Source organism: Meles meles, chromosome X (assembly GCF_922984935.1).
Source record: "Meles meles chromosome X, mMelMel3.1 paternal haplotype, whole genome shotgun sequence".
Lineage (NCBI taxonomy): Eukaryota > Metazoa > Chordata > Mammalia > Carnivora > Mustelidae > Meles > Meles meles.
In genome coordinates this window covers 44,207,361-44,227,101 of record NC_060087.1, presented here as the reverse complement: position 1 = coordinate 44,227,101, position 19,741 = coordinate 44,207,361, and the positions used below count along the sequence as shown (strand labels likewise).

General features: G+C 38.7%; 1 protein-coding gene across 1 annotated transcript in view; it reads left to right on the top strand.

Moving 5' to 3' along the window:
- The window catches only part of DGKK (diacylglycerol kinase kappa), a 167,153-nt gene that overhangs the window by 47,952 nt on the left and 99,460 nt on the right, over positions 1–19,741 (top strand). Inside the window, exons 2-4 of the mRNA XM_045994759.1 lie at positions 8,394–8,504; positions 10,421–10,501; positions 12,792–12,896. Coding sequence (XP_045850715.1) covers positions 8,394–8,504; positions 10,421–10,501; positions 12,792–12,896 — 297 coding nt within the window. The remainder of the gene's footprint in view (positions 1–8,393; positions 8,505–10,420; positions 10,502–12,791; positions 12,897–19,741) is intronic.

The window sequence follows — 19,741 nt, the reverse complement described above, 5'->3', positions numbered from 1 at the left end:
CTTCTTATTCTGCAATCCCAATTATTCTAATATTGTTTCATCTTATGGTATCAATTATCTCTCAAATTCTCCCCTCATAGTCCAGTCATTGTTTGTCTCTGTTTTTCTCAGCTTCTTTATTTTCTATAATTTGATCTTCTATAGCACTAATTCTCTCTTCTGCCTCATTTATCCTAGCAGTAAGCCCCTCCATTTTTTATTGCACCTTATTAATAGCTTTTTTCATTTCAATTTGGTTAGTTTAGTTCTTTTAATTCTCCAGAAAAGGATTTTATTTCTCCAGAAAGGAATTCTCTAATATCTTCCATGCCTTTTTCGAGCCCAGCTAGCACCTTGATAATCATCCTTCTGAACTCTTGTTCTAACATATTACCAATTCCGTATTGATTAGGTCCATAGTCATTAGTACTGCCTCTTTTTCTTTTTTTGTGGTGTGTTTTTCCACCTTGTCATTTTATCCAGATAAGAATATATGAATGAGAGAGTAAAATACTAAAAGGATGGCAAAGATCCCAGAGAAATATATGCTAACCAAATCAGAAGAGACCCGAAACCAGGAGGGAGAAGAAAGGGGAAAAAAGAATTACATACACATATGTGTGTGTGTGTGTGTGTGTGTGTGTGTATCTAACTGGTGAATAGAACAGATCCACACACTTCACTTTGGGTGTATTCTGGTCTCTTGAAAGAAATTACCTCCCAAAATTTTAAAGAAGGAAAACATTTTATTTATTTATTTATTTACATATTTATATGCATATTTTTATTTATAAATTTATTTATTTTATATTTTGATATATTTATATATACTTATATATTCATATATATAAATTTTTATATAATTTTAAATTTATTTATATATATATACACACACCATATATATGGGTAAACATGATAAAGGAATGGGATATGATTATAAAAATGAAAATTTTAAAATATTCTAAAAAATAAATTGATACATTGGTTGGAAAAAGAAAAAAAGAAGAGAGAATGTGATCAGGCTGGAGCTAGATTTAGGGTATATTTTTATCTATTAGAAGAAATTGTATCTTAAAATTTTAATTTTTTTTAAAGATTTTATTTATTTGACAGAGAGAGATCACAAGCAGATAGAGAGGCAGGCAGAGAGAGAGAGGGAAGCAGGCTCCCTGCTGAGCAGAGAGCTCGATGCAGGACTCAATCCCAGGACCCCAAGATCATGACCCGAGCCGAAGGCAGCGGCTTAACCCACTGAGCCACCCAGACGCCCTCTTAAAATTTTAAAGAAAAAAAACCTATATGTATACAAAAATAAGGTTAAATACAATGAAGGGAGAAAAATGACTATAACAATGAAAATTTAAAATCTTTTTTAAAAAAAGGTATTGATAAAATAGTTTAAAAACGTTAAAAAGGAATGAGGAAAAGTTAAAAACTGGAATAAGAAAAAAAAATTTAGGGGCGCCTAGGTGGCTCAGTGAGTTAGGGCCTCTGCCTTCGGCCCAGGTCATGATCCCAGGGTCCTGGGATCAAGCCCTGCATCAGGCTCTCTGCTCAGCAGGGACCCTGCTTCCCCCTCTCTCTCTGCCTGCCTCTCTGCCTACTTGTGATCTCTGTCTGTTAAATAAATAAACAAAATCTTTAAAAAAATTTGACTTCACAAGACTAAAGGATCATGGGGGGGGAAAGCCGTGAATTCTATGTGTTACTTTCCCCTAGCTCTGGAGTTCCACAGTTTTCTTTGATCGGTGAACTTGGTCTTGGCTGGATGTTCTTACTGATTTTCTGGGGGTGGCACCTGTTGCAGTGATTCTCAAATGTCCTTGCCCAAGGCAGAATTGCACAGCCCTTGCCAGGGGCCAGGCTAAGTAATCTGCTTGGGTTTGCTCTCAGTGGCTTTTGTTCCCTGAATGCTTTCTGTAGAGCTTTGGAGGACAGGAATGAAAATGGTGCCCTCCCTATCTCCAGCCTGGAGGAGCCGAGAGCTCGGGACCCCACTTCTCAGGTGCCTTCAGAGAAAAGCAGTCATTCTCTCCCATCTCCTTGGTCTCTGGCCACACTCGAGCTCACCCACCCTGTGACTGTTTCTATCTCTGGCTCATGGCCCCATTTGGAGTCTCCAAACCCAGGAGATTCCTGAAGTGTGCTCCCATGCCTCTCCTTCCAGAGGAGGAAGGAGGGGTTCTCTCAGGATCTGCCACTTCTGGGGTCCACACTTGAAGAGCAGTGGCCCAACTGTGACTTGGATTGTGGCTTAAGGTAACCCTGAGCTGACAGCGCACTCCTCAGCTCTGTCTCTGTAGCCGGCTTCCCCACTCCAATACCTGGCAGCTCTGCCACACTCAGACACCCATGGTCTTTCTGTGACCCTGCAACACCTGAGACCACACTGTCCCCACCCCCTGCTTAGCCTCTGGAGTGATGTCCCTCAGTGTAGCAGACTTCTAAAAGTTCCGATTTTGTGTCCACTGCTCCACCACTTGCCAGGAGCCGACTCTTCCTCCCACGGTCTCTCTTCCTATCACTTCGATTCACTTCTCCGCACTTCCTACCTTCCCAAAATTGGTCACTTTTCTGTTCCTAGAATTGCTGCTCTTCTTCTCTTCTATCTCCTCTTTCATTTGTAGGTGTTCAGAATGGTTTGATAACTATCTAGTTGAACTCCTAGGACCTAATGCTATTTCAGTCTCCTACTCCTCTGCCATCTTGCCTCCTCCCCACCCTAGACAGTCACTTAAAAAAAAAAAACCATAGGAGAACTACCCTCTTACTCACTATGGATTGCCATTTACCTCTTAGAGGGAAGCTCATTAACAGTTTTAGTATTGAGTATTCAGAACTGTTCATAGAACAGCTTTTAATTGTTTGATATCTATGGTCTTGTCTTTCAGGACAAAGTTTGATTAGTGTGCTTACTCTGTGGTGTGCATACTAATTATTCAGTCACTCCACATTTTCTTGTCATGGGCAGAGTAGTGGAAAGAGCATAGAGCCCACCAGTCTTTTATAATTGTGGTTCCTCAAGCAAAGCAACAGAGGATTGCTTTGAGAGAGCAAAACACCCAATCCTCAGATTTACCTTCTGGAAATTGGAGGTACCACTGCATGGTTGTGGTGGAGGGTAATGAGATGATGTTATCTGCAAACAGCCAGGAACTGGGAAACACTATGCAAATACTCTCATGGGACACAAGCGTTCTTCTTCCAAAGCTACCCTTCGCAGGGTGTGTGTGTGTGTGTGTGTGTGTGTGTGTGTGTGTGTGTGTGTTTCTTCCAATTTTTGTCTCACATGGTTGTTAGGTTTAGTAGCCTTGAGAAGGTAAAAGTTTGTTTGCATGCACATATTTTATTGACTTGAGGCAAGCCATTGATTGATTTTTAGCTTCTGCTTGTTCAAATTGGAGCTGCTTTTCAAGTTTTAAATAAAAAGTGGTTTATCTAAAAATGGGGATTGGGTTAGTAGGTAAGTTTCTCCCAAAGGTGGACAGAGTTAAAAAGGAAAGGAACTATAGTAATTTTACCTTTTTCCAACCCAGATTTTTATATTTGTGGAAGTTCAGAGTTAATGATATAGAGTCTGTGTTTAGAACTTAAGAAACTCTTGTGTGACCTTCTGACCTTCTTACCTACTATACATGGACCACATCAACATTTATCTGCTCCCAACATGGCAATATACATCTCATACACAGGATCCTAACACACAAACTCTAAATTCATGCACTGCAATCTCCTCTGACACTAGAAATAACTACCATTTAATTCACTTTGTCCTCTAGGGAAAGTGACAATTGTTATAGTTCAGAAATTGCAGACTGGTTGCTTAGGTGGGCTTTGTCCTGCATACATGTTTTGTTTGGCACTCAAAAATTTTTAAAAAGTTAGTTAGTTCCTAGTATTTAAATATTAAAATACTTCACACAGATTTTAGTTTGTATTGCCAGCTTGTCTTAAAAAATGGAATGAGCTGGTAATATTTGTCAGCATTCAATCATTATAATCACCTAGAATTTAGTAGCAACTGATCTTTGTCTCTCCAATTCCCTGCTAAGTCTTGATGAGCCTTTTGTTACCAACCAGCCCTCTATGGATATTGACTAGATAGACCTACACTTAAAGCTGTGCATTCAAAGTGATCAGTTTAATATTATGGGACAGAGAAGAGATAATTGTGATTTGGCTGGTATACCCAATGATAGGATATATGAGTAGATAGCCACTGTCTTGGTGGAACCCCTCATTTGAATCAGAAGGTAAACATTTACAGCAATAAGCATGAAGCCTCCAAGGCTTTTTCAAATAATTCTCTGAGCTCATATAACTTTGTGTCTCTCTACATGAATTATCAGTCCCTCCTCCTCTACTCCCACTATCTTCATCTTTGAGGCAGAGAATGTGCCTGCAATTTCTTCAGCTACCCCAAAGGGCCCTGCCAAAGGTGGAGTCCATATTAGAAGCTCAGAAAATATGAATGAAGCACTCTATCCAATGATACATGTATCACAAAGTCTCTTTTTCCTTTTTCTTCACTGACAAATACTAGGCTCATGGAATGAGAAATGAAGATTTTGATGACTTGCTATATCCTGAGATTAATAGATTAATTAATTAATTGGTTGGATCACTGTGTCCTTGGGTGGATAATAAAATGTCATTAATTAGCAAGGCACAGGTAAGAGAAGAAAAGAGAACCATTTCTTTAGTACCAGGAAGGGGAATTAAAGAGTGGTCATTACTAAGATTTCATGGAAGGAAGCAGCTGGGGAGAAGAGGCTGAATTCTATTATTTCAATGTTTCAAATCACCAGGGTCTGGGAATTTTCTGAAGGCCAGAAAGCCCAGAGTTCTGGGAATCTTCTAGAGCAACAAATCCCTCTCCTCATTTCTCATTACTACCTCATCCTATCATGCCACCCTTGAAAGGAACAGAAAGAGAAGAGAGCTAGGTATGGCAGCAGCAGTAAGAAGAATGTTGAAGTTAAGGGAGACTTTAAAGAAGTGAAGGGAAGCTTTAAACTAAAAATGGAAGGAAGATAAAAATATCCACCCAATGACTGTAAAATGAATCATTTTACAGGGGACACCATATATGACAAAAGTAAGAACAGTATGAGAAACATTTAATAATTGACTGAATAGAATAACTTGAGAAAGGGGCAGAAATAATGGCCGTGGCTTCAATGGTTGGAGCAGTTAAAATTTTGAACTTTAGTCTTTAGCAGAAAGGGATAATATGACTGCTTAGGTATCATTAAGACTTAGTGTGGAAGAATATATGGCATAGAGGTGAGGAAGTTGGGATAGAGAAAATTAAATACCATCATTGAGAGTATATACCATAGGCCACCAGACCAGAGAAAGACTGATGTAATTACAATGTTTAGAAGAGTTGTTTTCTCTTTGATGACTCAGTTTTAACAATTTAAATATAATTTCTCACTCTCCCTGCCAGATTTCCCCTTCCCACAGATATTAATGTTCATTTTGTCTTGACTCTTTCACACCATTCTTTTGTAAACATTTCAAGGGTATTGTAATAACCTTGAAACTCCCATAAACTATCAAGAGAACTCAAGTAAACTTTCCTCATGATCTGACTTTACAGTTGACATACTGAGGTTCTGTCTATTAGTGGTATCTTATGGGTTGGAGATAAGATAACAGAGAGTGTAATATATGTGTGTATATTTGGGAGAACAGGAGTAGCGAAGGATTGCTTAGATCAGGGTCCCAAGCTCAAATGCCTACTGGAGTCAAATACCCCAAACTGAAAGAAGCAATTGCTACTCTGATCCAGCAAACTGTAACCATGTGAGACTATAGGTTCACATTGTTACCAGATTTTCTGTTTTTTCTTAATGTTATGTTAGTCACTATACAGTACATCATTAGTTTTTGATGTAGTGTTCCATGATTCATTGTTTGTGAATAATACCCAGTGCTCCATGCAATATGTGCCCTCCTTAATACCCATCACCAGGCTCACCCATCTCCCTACCCCCATCTCCTCTAAACCCAAAGGAAACCATCAACAAAACAAAGAAGTAATCCACAGAATGGGAGAAGATATTTGCAAATGACACTATAGACAAAGGGCTGATATCCAAGATCTATAAAGAACTTCTCAAACTCAACACCCAAAAAACAAGTAATCAAGTCAAAAAATGGGCAGAAGACATGAACAGACACTTCTCCAAAAAAGACATACAGATGGCTAACATACACATGAAAAAATGTTCATTATCATTAGCCATCAGGGAAATTCAAATCAAAATCACACTGAGATAACACCTTACACCAGTTAGAATGGCCAAAATTGACAAGGCAAGAAACAACAGATGTTGGAGAGGCTGTGGAGAAAGGGAACCTCTTACACTGTTGGTGGGAATGCAAGTTGGTTCAGCCACTTTGGAAAATAGTGTGGGTGTTCCTCAAAAAATTAAAAATAGAGCTACCCTATGACCCAGCAATTACATTACTAGGTATTTGCCCTCAAAATACAGATGCAGTGAAAAGAAGGGCCAAATGTACCCCAATGTTCATAGCAGTAATGTCCACAATAACCAAAATGTGGAAAGAGCAGAGATGCCCTTCAAAAGACGAATGGATAAAGAAGATGTGGTCCATATATACAATTGAATATTTTTAAAAATATTTTATTCATTTATTTGACAGAGAGAGAGGGAGACCACAAGAAGACAAAGAGGCAGGCAGAGAAAGAGGGGGAAGCAGACTCCCCGCTGAGCAGAGAGCCCCATACGGGGCTCGATCCCAGGACCCTGGGATCATGACCTGAGCCGAAGGCAGAGGCTTAACCCACTGAGCCACCCAGGCGCCCCTATACAATGGAATATTAATCAGCTATCAGAAAGGATGAATACGCAGCTTTTGCATCAACATGGATGGGAGTGGAGGAGATTACGCTAAGTGAAATAAGTCAAGCATAAAAAGCCAATTATCATTTGGTTTCACTAATTTGTGGAACATAAGGAATAGCATGGAGGACATTAGGAGAAGGAAGGGGAAAATGAAGGGGTGGGGCATCAGAGTGGGAGATGCACCATGAGAGATTATGGACTCTGAGAAACAATGTGTTGGGTTGTTTTTTTTTGTTGTTGCTGTTTTTGTTTTAAGAAACAAGAGACTTGACTTTTTCTGTGAAATATTCTGTCCCTTAAATATTATCAGCTAATTAAAAACTGAAAAACACAAGGTAGGCCAAACAAAACACTTCCACAACCACTAAGCAGTGAATTCTAATTTAGATTATGATTGGAATTCATGGTAGTGCCCTGATTTGGTGACTTAACTAAGTCTGACTCTTTGTCCATTCAGTATGGGTTTGGTTCCAGCTTTGTGGTTGTGAATATTTCTCCCAAATGGCACTCTCGTATGTTGGTTTATATCCTATAAATGTAACTGAGAACTTCCTGAAGATAAAAATGGTAAACAGATTCTATGCTTGCTTAAAATCAGTCTGTTCAAAAAGTGAAAAAGTGACCAGACTGTGAGATACATAAAGAAAATAATCTGAAGGTAGTTCCTTTTGGTGACTCTTTTTCTTTCTTACCAGATCATAAATCCCTTGAAGGTCATGGTAAAGACTTAGAATTTGGTTCTGAAAATGTTAGGAAGCTATTGGCCTTCCTTCATGAGCAGGGGAAAGGATGTGATCCAACTTAATATTCTAAAAGGAACACTCTAACACTGATAGGAATGGTCTAGAGATACAACCTGGAGCCTTCCAGAATATCTGCCATTGCTGAACACAGATTTTTCCCCTATTAATTATCTTCTCCTAAGAATGTTGTTCTTTTTTTTTCCCATTTTATTTATTTTTTCAGCGTAACAGTATTCATTCTTTTTGCACAACACCCAGTGCTCCATGCAAAACGTGCCCTCCCCATTACCCACCACCTGTTCCCCCAACCTCCCACCCCTGACCCTTCAAAACCCTCAGGTTGTTTTTCAGAGTCCATAGTCTCTTAAGGTTCGCCTCCCCTTCCAAATTTTTTTTTTAATAAACATATAATGTATTTTTATCGCCAGGGGTACAGGTCTGTGAATCGCCAGGTTTACACACTTCACAGCACTCAGAATGTTGTTCTTATATTTTTATGTTCATGTCCCTCCTCCCCATCCCTTATCACGAGTGGAGATGTTCTCCATGTTTCTTGGGCTAAATATCCTGAGGAACTTAGAGCCTATATCATTCTAAATGTGTTTTCCAAGAGTAACCAATTCCTTTTCTAACTGAATTAACTTTCTTGTATTTTTATCTGGCTCTTGGGCCATTTCTCGGATATGTGACAGAGATAGAGCCATCCAGATACCTGATATTCTTAACTGAGAGAGAAAGTGATATGGTCTTCCAAATTCACCTAATTACTCAACATTATGCTTTTATCTTTCAGAAAATACTGAAGGAAGGACCTTTGCTGAAGAACTGTAATTCCTTCAAGAGATGGAAGCTTAGGTATTTTCTGGTTCGAGGACAAAGGCTCTGTTTTGCCCATCATCCCGCGGTAAGAAAATATATAGTATATATAGAATATTTATTCCAGAGAATATCTATATAATCTTGCCATTTGGGTGAGTGGGCGGGAATGCCAGGAAATGTTTGTGAGGGGAAATAGGACAATAGGTAAATACATGTTGGCAAATATCAAGGTAGAATTTAAGATCTTCTACTTTTCCTTTAACTTGTCCTTTTGGGCCAAATCGGGGGACACTTTTCTCTCCCTTCCCTTTCCTCTTTCCCTTACCTCTATAGATTTCCTCAATTAGCTTCTACATCAGAACCAACTACACAATTTGTGGTGCCCAGTACAAAATGAAAATGCAGGGGCCCTTATTTAAAGCAAGGAAAAACGTCATTAAAGATATTAAAATATAAATCAATGATTAGTCATGTCATCTTTTATTTGTTGTTTAATGTCATTCTAAGAAAAGATAAAATTTTAAATTATTAGTATTTTTGCCATTCATCTGTATATTATGCAATGCCAGTTTTAAAAGCAAATATAAAAGCATTTAGCTCATATGAAAAATGACCAAAATTATATAATTTGTATTTAGTAGCTCATACACACATACATACATATTTTGTTCTCACCAGTATGCAAAGCCATCTCAACTGTTTTTATTTCACATCTTGATATTTATACATTCTACCAGCACCCTGGCTGAAAGAAAAAGGAACTATGGGCTGCCCCTATCTTTCCCTTTCCTTCAATGTTATCATTTTCAGCATAAATTATTGGCTAATATAGGGAACTAACATAAGTAAGAAAGAACACAATAAGGTGCCTTGGTTGTTCATATTTCTCAGAACACCATTGCCTTTTTCTCTGTTTGAGGCAAGTTCTAGTTCCTACCAAAAGTGTGGACTCTCAGGGCTGTAAGCTCCCTTACTTACTCAGTCAAAGATGTAACATGCTTACCTTGTACTTGCTTTGAGTCTCCTTGAATTCCCATGCACCATAGGTCCACTGGAATTCTATGCTTATGGGCATCATGAATGCAAATGGAGTGATAAGACATGGGTGACGTGCATGTTGTGCATATCTCCTCTGCTTATTATGTTCATGAGTGATTGTCCCATTGGACTTCATTTCCAAAACCTGTCCAAAGATGAAATTATTAAAAATTTCAAGATTGGGGGTGCCTGGGTGGCTCAATGGGTTAAAGCCTCTGCCTTCAGCTCAGGTCATGATCCCAGGGTCCTGGAACCAAGCCCCGCATATGCTCGGCAGGGAGCCTGTTTCCTCCTCTCTCTCTCTGCCTGCCTCTCTGCCTACTTATAATCTCTGTCTGTCAAATAAATAAATAAAATCTTTAAAAAACTTATAAAAAATTTTTCAAGATTGTAACAGCAGAGCATTAAATCAAGTGCAGGGCCCTTCTGAACATGGGGCCTTGTATGAATGCACAGGCTCTATGCCAGGGAAGCCAGCCCTATCTCTATTCATAGTACTGCTTTTCTTGCTGCTGGCTGGATGTTAGCTATTATAGCCAATGTATAAGGAGACATAGGCCTCAAACTGGATAGGACTAGCAAACTTTAACAAAGTTAAAGGCTGCCAGCTAATAAATAGGAGCTAATAACTCTTATCTGCTCCCTTTGGCCCTTAGCTAGACCACATACCATTATCTTCTCCAGCATAAACCCTTATTTTTGAATATTTCTGAACCACCTAAGCCTTCTGGTAAATCCACATAACAGTTTTAGGAAGAGTTGTGTTTTGCTTTAGTTTGGTTTGGTTTTTGTAGGTCACATGATATATCAACAAATATCATGATGCTAAATAAATCTCAGCACTCGAGTCAAAGAAATGATGGACTCGTGACTGCCAAAAATGCCTCTGTGTGTGTTTATTTTTTAGTGTCTCTTGACATTACTAACCATATTTTTTTTCTTCTCTTTCTTATCTCTTTCCAGTTTGCACGCTTTGAAACAATTGATCTGTCTCAAGTTGCCTTGGCAGAAAGTAGCTGTAGAAATCTTTGTCATAGTTTTTGTGTAAGTAATATTGGAAATGATTAAATTGGTAGGGGTGTGAGCTAGCTGGGTAGAGGGGTTGCCATACCCATGTGTTTCCTCTTTGGAGTGCATGTTTCCCAAGTCTCCTTTGATCCCAAAGTGTGTGTGGAAATCCACTTAAAGTAGTATTGCAAATGAGTGCTAAAGATTATTTCATGTAAACAATTTCTACCATCCCATTGACAGAGAGGAAAAAGTGATGTCTTATTCTCTATTACCAGCCTGATATAAAGCTGAGCTGATTTCTGGGTGGTGGGGAGAATGAGTATTACAAAAAATCAATCCTCCTAGTGAAGGTGATTTAGAAGAGTATCACTGTGAGGTTTTCAAGAGACTGCTAATATGCTGTAGAACATATCAAGATAATCAAGTTACATGACACTCTCTCCATTGATGAGGTATATAAGAACCTAATCCAAAGTGAGAGCTAACTTATGCTGAGATTACTGATGGGAGCACCTCAAAGAAAGCAGAGGATTTTCAAGGGATGCATTCAAGGGTTTGGCACTGATGAAATGTCATAAATCTTTGCTTATTCAAGTGGATCCAGACAGAAAGCTCACTGAAAAATAGCAAATCCATTGGCTTGGGAATTCTACACACTTCCTTCTAGAATTGTCTTCTCCCAGCCTCAATGGTGGGTTATGGAGACTGGGGTTCCACTTCAGAAGGGTGATAATTAGCAGTCTAAAAACCTACAGGCCCAATACTCCACTTTTGTGGCTGCTCCACATATCATTCTCTCTTGAAAGCAAAACAGTAGGATATAAGAGGGAGACTCTACTATCATTTCTCTCTCTCATATCACAGTGACCTAGGGTAAAGTTCAGAGTCCTCTTGACCCAGTTCCAGAAATCTCAACTTTGGGTGATGAGCATATATGTTAATGTTTTTCATATTTATTATACAAAGAAATTCCAAGGACTAGGAAGTCCTTTAGCCTAATTAAAACACAGAGGTATCATTGATCAACCTCATACAAGAAAGGGTTTGGACCAAATATGTGACTGTTATCATAATTCCCACGAGATTCTATTCCTATCTATCATAGACTCATGTTGTGCTACATGGAAAAGGCAATGGAAATTTCTTTTTTTTCCATTTTATTTATTTTTTCAGCGTAACAGTATTCATTCTTTTTGCACAACACCCAGTGCTCCATGCAAAACGTGCCCTCCCCATTACCCACCACCTGTTCCCCCAACCTCCCACCCCTGACCCTTCAAAACCCTCAGGTTGTTTTTCAGAGTCCATAGTCTCTTATGGTTCGCCTCCCCTCCCCAATGTCCATAGCCCGCTCCCCTTCTCCCAATCCCACCTCCCTCCAGCAACCCCCAGTTTGCTTTGTGAGATTAAGAGTCATTTATGGTTTGTCTCCCTCCCAATCCCATCTTGTTTCAAGCAATGGAAATTTCTTGTTGGTGTAGTGAGCTCTAGTTCTAAGATTTGGGGACTGGCAGTAAAGGCAAGTAGGACCACTGAAGCAATCACTGATGTTGTAGCCATCTGTGTCCCTCCTGCCTTCTGGGAAAAGACCAAGTCCTGGACGTGGTCTACCTCGGCTAGACCCTCAACATGGCTTTCTCATTATTCCTGCCAGGATCCATACACCAACCAGGATTAAGAGACCAATGGTAAAGTTGTCTTCAAGTTGTCCTTGACTATAATCAAGAAAGAAACTAGACTTTTCACTATTTTTCACTCTCCCCTCATAGAGAAAGAGACAGACCCTGCTGAAGCATATACCCTTTTACCATTTTTAAGTAGACAAGGCAGCAGTAAGTGAATAAGATTTTCAAGCAGCCTCAGTGAAGTAATAGATGGTGCATGGCTTAATGTTTAAAAACATGTATTCTGGAGCCAAAGAAGCTGTATTTTGATTCTGGCTCAGCTTTCTACCTGCTAGGTGACCTGGGCAAGTCATTAAACTTTGCCTTGGGTTTCCTGACTATGAAATGAGAAAAATAATAATGGCCATTTCATGGGATCATAATAAAGATTGAAATAAATAATATATATAAAATGTAATAGAGCAGTGCCTGGTCCATAATAAATACTATTAAATTGTTACTCATTACTATTATTATTATTATTATTTTGGGTAGATATCTGAAAATTTCTATCTTACATTTAAGCGGCTCTGGGAATTTCTGTCTTACATTTAAGAAGTGGCTTGGTAGACCTGTCTAGTCCTTGGAGAGTTCACAGGCTCTGTTTGGGGGTAAAGTTGTAGAATGCGAACCAGCTAATAATGTAACTTTTTGTTTAGGTGATCACACCACAACGAAAAGTTACCCTGGCTGCACCCAACCGGAAAGACATGGAAGAATGGATTAATGTCATAAAAACTGTCCAACAGGGAGAAATTCGTAAGGTAAGGGAAATAGTAGAGAATTCACACAGCTTTCAGAAGTAAACAGTTAATTTATTGCATTAGTTAAGCCACCTTTTAAATAATAAGGTGGAACTAGAGACCATGGGGTCAGAAATTATAGATGGATATCATTAGGAAACCTACTTAGAACTATTTATAAAAAAGGAGTAATTCACCTAGACTTGACTTCGGTAAGTGTGTGATTTAGAAAATTCCATATACATCCAACTGATACATAGATGTCACTGTACGCCCAATGGATGAGGCACTCAAGATGTATGTGAGCAGCTAACTTAGAAGTTCTTTTGTTAGCAAATCAGCAGTTTTGACCTGGGTCTCCTGAGTGACTATAGTAACAGCTGATGAAACTGAGGCTCACAAAGGAGAAAGAAACAAAGATGAAATAGCTACTCAGTAGCAATGAAATAACTACTCAATAGAAAGAGCAAGATTTGGACCCAGGCTGTGTGACTCTAAAGCCTGTGTCTTTAAACATTATGTCATTTTTCCTTTCTGTTCACTGTCTACCAAAAAAGAAATGTAGGAGGAAGAGCAAGGAACAGTCCCCTCCAAAGCTTAGCAGAGTTCTTCTCCTTAGTAATACCAAACCCCAAGCCTCTGGTCCCTGAAACAAATTGTACACCATTCAAACTCTGGGCTATGTGCTCAATCCACTCTCCTGAAGACCTACTATAGTTAGAAGTTATGTAAGCCTCAAGAAGGAAGGAATTTTTGTAATTTTTTTCTTATATCAGTGTGTGGCACATAGTAGAGGCATAATAAATATTTGTTGAATGAATAAATGAATCTGAGGGTAATCATGGAACCAGGGTTTAGAAAAAGAATGATACATGGTTCATATTAAAGCAAAGCTCTCCTGTGCAGGTCTTGGAGATAACGGAGAAGATGAATCCATCCTTAAGAAGAAGCTGATATTTTAAATAACTAGCAAAGGGTAGAGAATTATTATAGGCACTTGGGATGAAGGAGAGGTAATGATAGGTTTTATAAGCAAAAACAATGCCATGGGGGGGAAAACATGTGTTCTCATTTCTCTAGAATGTCTCAGGCTTTTGACCACTTATTTTCATACCTATATACTCTGCTACTCATGGGCTATGGGTACATGACAAGTTGACTTAACTCGGGCCTAGGTGTCTTTCCACATATCAGTAAGCTTCTCCCAGGCCTAGGTTGTCTATGCATAAATGAGAGATTTTTGCTTAGAACCTGATGATGGTCTTTACATGAAATGCTCTCATCATTTTACTCCATTGTCGTTTCCTTCTTCCTTTCCTAATAGAGAAAATCATCCCAATCCTCCCCTCCACTCCCATTAAGCCCACTATGGCACAGCATTAGTGGTAGCCACAAAAAGTTTTTATTTCCATGCTCCTCTTCCATTATCATCCCTATGGGCCAATACCTTTCCTTCCCTTGGTTTATTTCTATCCAAACTGGAGCACTTCTCATGAAACACACACTTTCAATTTGGCATAAAAGCTTACATAGGATATTTTAAAATTTCAATTATTAGTCTAGAAATGCAAAAGCTTCTAAAGAAAACCATCAGACCATTACTGTGCCATTCCTGATTCAACTGAATTAAATATCTAAGTATTTAATCCAGCTCTAGCATAAACTAGAAAGGAAAAATAAATGGTCTGCCTGTTTACTCTCTTAGAAGAATAGTGTTTCAGGTTGCAATCACAACCTCCGTGAAGCTGTTCCAGGGATCTAAATATATTAAGAAACACTTTTAGCTGACAGTGAAATGTTTCAGCATGAACATGTTAGCAATTCATCTTGCATGAGTCTTAAAGAGTCAAATGTGCTTTCTCTCACATGTACTTTATCTCTAATGGTCTCTTCTATTCTCTGTCACGACCAGTGCCTGATACAGATGAAGGAAGATTAGTTATGGACTTAGTGGTCTATTAAAGTCACTATAAACTAATTGGATAACCTACTATAAAATAGGCAGTGCACATTAAGGAATAAAACCTTACTAGGCCCCAGCTCTGTTCCATAGAGAGTTGAAAAGAAGGTGTGGCTTTGGCTTCTGGCCCCAATGAGCTTTTTAGGTAGTTGGGAAGACAAGATATAAACAAAAGAAACAGTAAAATGACAGCATTTGAGATAAAAAATAGTTTCCAGATATGTTACAAGACAGTGCATGATTGATTGCCAGATGAATGAAACAGACAATAAAGTGGTATAGGAGTTCAGGAGAGAAAAGTATGGGATAGAGTTCTCTGGGAAGAGTTAATAGAAGATAAATTTGAGACTGACCTTGAAAGGTGAACAGGATTTTATTGGTGACAGGGAACTAGGGGTAAGGGGAAGTCCTAAACAGGGGAATTAGTTTAAGCAAAAGCTGAGTAACATAAAAAGAGAAACTTATAATAGAGCAAAAGGGAAACTCCATTTCAGCAGAAGAGTTTGGGAAAGTTAGTTTAAGAAATGTCTAGAGAGGTTGCCTGGGCTCGATTGTACAGGATTATCAATGCCAGGATAAAGAGTGGTAAAGAATAGTAATATATTCAGTTCAGTTTAAAGATGGATTGGAAAAGAAAGAGAGTTTATCAAAGGGATATAGGAAGCTAGAAATTAATTCAGACAAGACAAAGTTAAACTCCAGAATTCAGATAGAAAGGGAGGACAAATAGTGGATACCGAGAAGGAGGTGGGGAAAATCTAAATATATGAAAGAAGTAAAGGAGAGAGAAGAGTCATAAGCAGAAAAAAGGTTTGAGCCTCACAGACTTAAAGAAAGAATAGGAAGAAAATCAGAAATATAGAGCTACTTAGAAAACTAGATTAAAAGGTTAGCTCTTTCTGATGAATTGTCATGCATCCATTGACTATGGGAATAGGAATAGACCTTAAAAGTTATCTAGACTCCAGATTCTTGATTCTAAAACATCTTTAGATCAAGTCTTGGAGCCTTTATTTAAATTCTTCCAAAGATGTGTAACTAAGTTTCTTACAAAATAGTCCTTTCTGTAAACCTAACGATTCACAGACCTGTACCCCTGGGGATAAAAATACATTATATGTTTATAAAAAATAAGAAATAAATAAAAAATGTTTAAAAAAGAATTTTAAAAAAAAAGAGTCCTTTCTGAGGCACCTGGATGGCTCAGTCAGTTAAGTGTCCAACTCTTGACCTCAGCTCCAGGTCACGAGTTAAAGCCCCATATTGGGTATAGAGATGACTTAAGTAAATAAGAGAAAAATATTTTAAAGAGTCCATTCAGTGTTCTTAAAGGTGTAAATTTTAGAAAGTTTTTGTAGTTTTTGGCCTAGTAGAATAACTTTCTACAAGAATGGCATCTGCTGCCTCTTGAAGTAGAAAGCTACCTGTTATTGGTAGCATTAAAAGCAAATTATTTAAGCAACTGCTTCTGAGAATGTTATATATAAAATTAATTTTTCATAGTGACATCAGCAAGATGGTTGAGGTCCCAATGCTCATTCACTTTTACAAAAACAACAAATAAACAGTTACATGCCAACTAGAAAAGCTCTGAGAAAGCTTCAGAATATAATGAAGAAGCTTCAGAAACTCTATGAAGCACAGAGATGGAATGGCCATGTAGAAGAACATTGTAAGCAGTTTATTTGCATTGGCCCATCCTCCAATCTGGCAGAGCTTGGGGCCAAAAATCATCCCCTCAGCCTGACCTCCCTCCATAAGGGAAAAGGAGAGCTGGCGGATTCCAACAGTCTTCATCAATGTTGTGGACACATGCAGCTTTCACCATGGAGATGCTCTACAGACTTCATTGATGCTGAATCAAATAAATCACAGCTGCCTGGCCCCCATGTTGCTGTGGACACCCCCCCCCCAAATAGCTGCTATAGCAACCTCCCTAAAAAATCTGCCACCACTGTGCCCCCACTGGGAAAGTGCCACCATATTTACCCCACCAAATCTGCCACCCACCACTACATTCTGCCCCCAAACCAGAGTCACAATCTCCATTCCTGTAGCCATGCACACATCCTGGACCCCAGATCCATGGCTCCTCAGCACACACTCATGCCTCACACACCAGAGCACTGTGATAAAAGTACCTTTGCCCCAGTCCCAGATACTACAGTTTTTCTGGTTGACCCTGAACTCCAATCCCAGTGCCATAGTGACTGTGTAGGTCCCCACACCCAAGACATTAACATCATTGTCACTGAAAACGTGTTTGTGCCCTGATCCTAGTACCACTACAGCCACATATGTGCCTACCCACTGGACCTAGCAATAAGAAGAATCCTCTTGGCAATGACTTCCCTTGTGGAGGAAAAGGAGAACAGCAGTACCAAGCAGCCCTCACCACCGAGGAGCCCAACAGCCCTTACCACCCATATGGAAGCCCACACCAATGAGGTGTCCTGCAGTCTTTGCCAACCCTGGCCTCAGCTGATGGAGCTCCACAGAAGCTTTGCTGCTGTGCCCTCCCTGAAGCAGAAATTGCTGCTGTACACCATAGAGCCAGAGCTGATACATCCAACCCAAATTATACCCTCACACCCAATTATAAGTAAAAGTCTTTATACCAAAATGAGTCTGTGGAGTCTGAAAGAGGTGACTACTCGATCACATGTGAAAACATCAACACAAGCGTACCAAAAACATTTTAAAAAATCAAGAAAACAGAACAGCATCAAATAATTAACAATAATTTTCCAGTAATTGACATCAAAGAAATAAAGATCTATGGACTTCCTGAAAGATGTTTTAAGGAAGTTCAGTGAGCTACAAGAGAGCACAGATGAACCATTCAGAAAAACCAGGAAAACAATACATGAACAAAATTGGAAATTCAACAGAAAGATAGAAATAATTTTAAAAAGAGCCAAACAAATTTCTAGTGCTGAAGAATACAATGAATGGAATGAAAAATGCAACAGGAAACTTCAATTGAAGACTTGATCATGCAGAAGAAAGATTCTACAAATAGCTCATTTTAAATCAGTCAGAGAAGAAAAAAGAATGAAAAAGCATGGAGAAAAGCAAACAAATATATGCATTATGGGAGTCCAAGAAGAAGAGAAAGGGGCAGAAAGCTATTTAAAGAAATAATGTTTGAAAACTCCCCAAATCTTGGGGGGAGGATGGAAATCCAGATTCATGAAGCTCAAAAATCTTCATGAAGATCAGCCCAAAGACGACTACACCAAGACATAATCGAACTGTTAAAAGTCAAGAACAACAACAACAAAAAATTCGAAAGCAGCAAGAGAAAAGTAACCCATCAAATAAAAGGGAACCCTAAGAGGATAAGCAGTTTTCTCAACAGATATCTTGGCCACAAAGAAAGTAAGATGATGTAATCAAAGTACTGAAAGAAAAAAAAAAAACCTGCAGGAATGTTATGCCTGGTAAAATTATCCTTTAAAAGGAAGGAGAGGGGTGCCTAGGTGGAGCAGTCATTAAGCATCTGACTCTTGGTTTTGGCTCAGGTCGTGATCTCAGGGTCCTGGGATTAAGCCCTTTGTTAGGCCCCATGCTTCACATGGAGTCTGCTTGGGATTTTCTCTACCTTTCCCTCTGTCCCTTCCCCCATGCTTGCTTGCCCACTGTCTTGCTCTCTCAAATAAATAAATAAATCTTTTTAAAAATAAAATAAAATGAAGGAGAGATAAAATCTTTCCCAAACAAACAAAAACTGAAGGAATTTGTCACCACTAAACCTGCCTTACAAGAAATGTTTGGAAGAGTTCTTCAAATTTAACTAAAAACACACTAAACATTATGAAAGCATAAATCTCACAAGTAAGGCCTTTATTTCCTTGTTGGTCTTTTGCTTGGATGATCTGTCCATTTCAGTGAGGGGAGTGTATGGAACTAGAGGGTATCATGCTTAGTGAAATAAGTCAATCAGAGAAAGACAACTATCATATGAGCTCCCTGATATGAGGACATGGAGATGCAACATGGGGGGTTAGGGGGATAGGAGAAGAATAAATGAAACAAGATGAGATTGGGAGGGAGACAAACCTTAAATGACTCTTAATCTCACAAAACAAACTGGGGGGTTGCTGGGGGGAGGTGGGGTTGGGAGAGGGGGAGGGGGTTACGGACATTGGGGAGGGTATGGGCTATCGTGAGTGCTGTGAAGTGTGTAAACCTGGCGATTCACAGACCTGATCCCTGGGGATAAAAATACATTATATGTTAATAAAAAAAAATTGGAAGGGGAGGCAAACCATAAGAGACTATGGACTCTGAAAAACAACCTGAGGGTTTTGAAGGGTCGGGGGTGGGAGGTTGGGGGAACAGGTGGTGGGTAATAGGGAGGGCACGTATTGCATGGAGCACTGGGTGTTGTGCAAAAACAATGAATACTGTTACGCTGAAAAAATAAATAAATTTAAATACTGAAAAAAAAATCTCACAAGTAAATGTAAGTATATAGATGTATAAGGATTAATATAACACTGATAATTTATGCATTAATTTATGTAGTGGATAAATTACTTATAACCCTAAATGCTTTGTTAATGGATACACAATACAAAAATAAGGAAACTCTGCCTACAAGAACACAAAGTGTATGTGTTAGGGGGGAGTAACAGTGTAATGTTTTTATACGTTACTGAAATTAAATTGTTAACAACTCAAAATAGAAGGTTATAATGCTAAGTATTTTATACAAGCCTTGAGCGACCCCCCAAAAAACAGCTATAATAGATATACAAAAGATTAAAGAAAACCAAAACAAATCACTATGAAAAATAATCATTAATAATAAAGAAAGACAACAAGAGAATAAGACAGGGTAAAAACAATTGAAAGACATACAGAAAGCAAATACTAAAATAGTAATAGTGTATCTTCACTT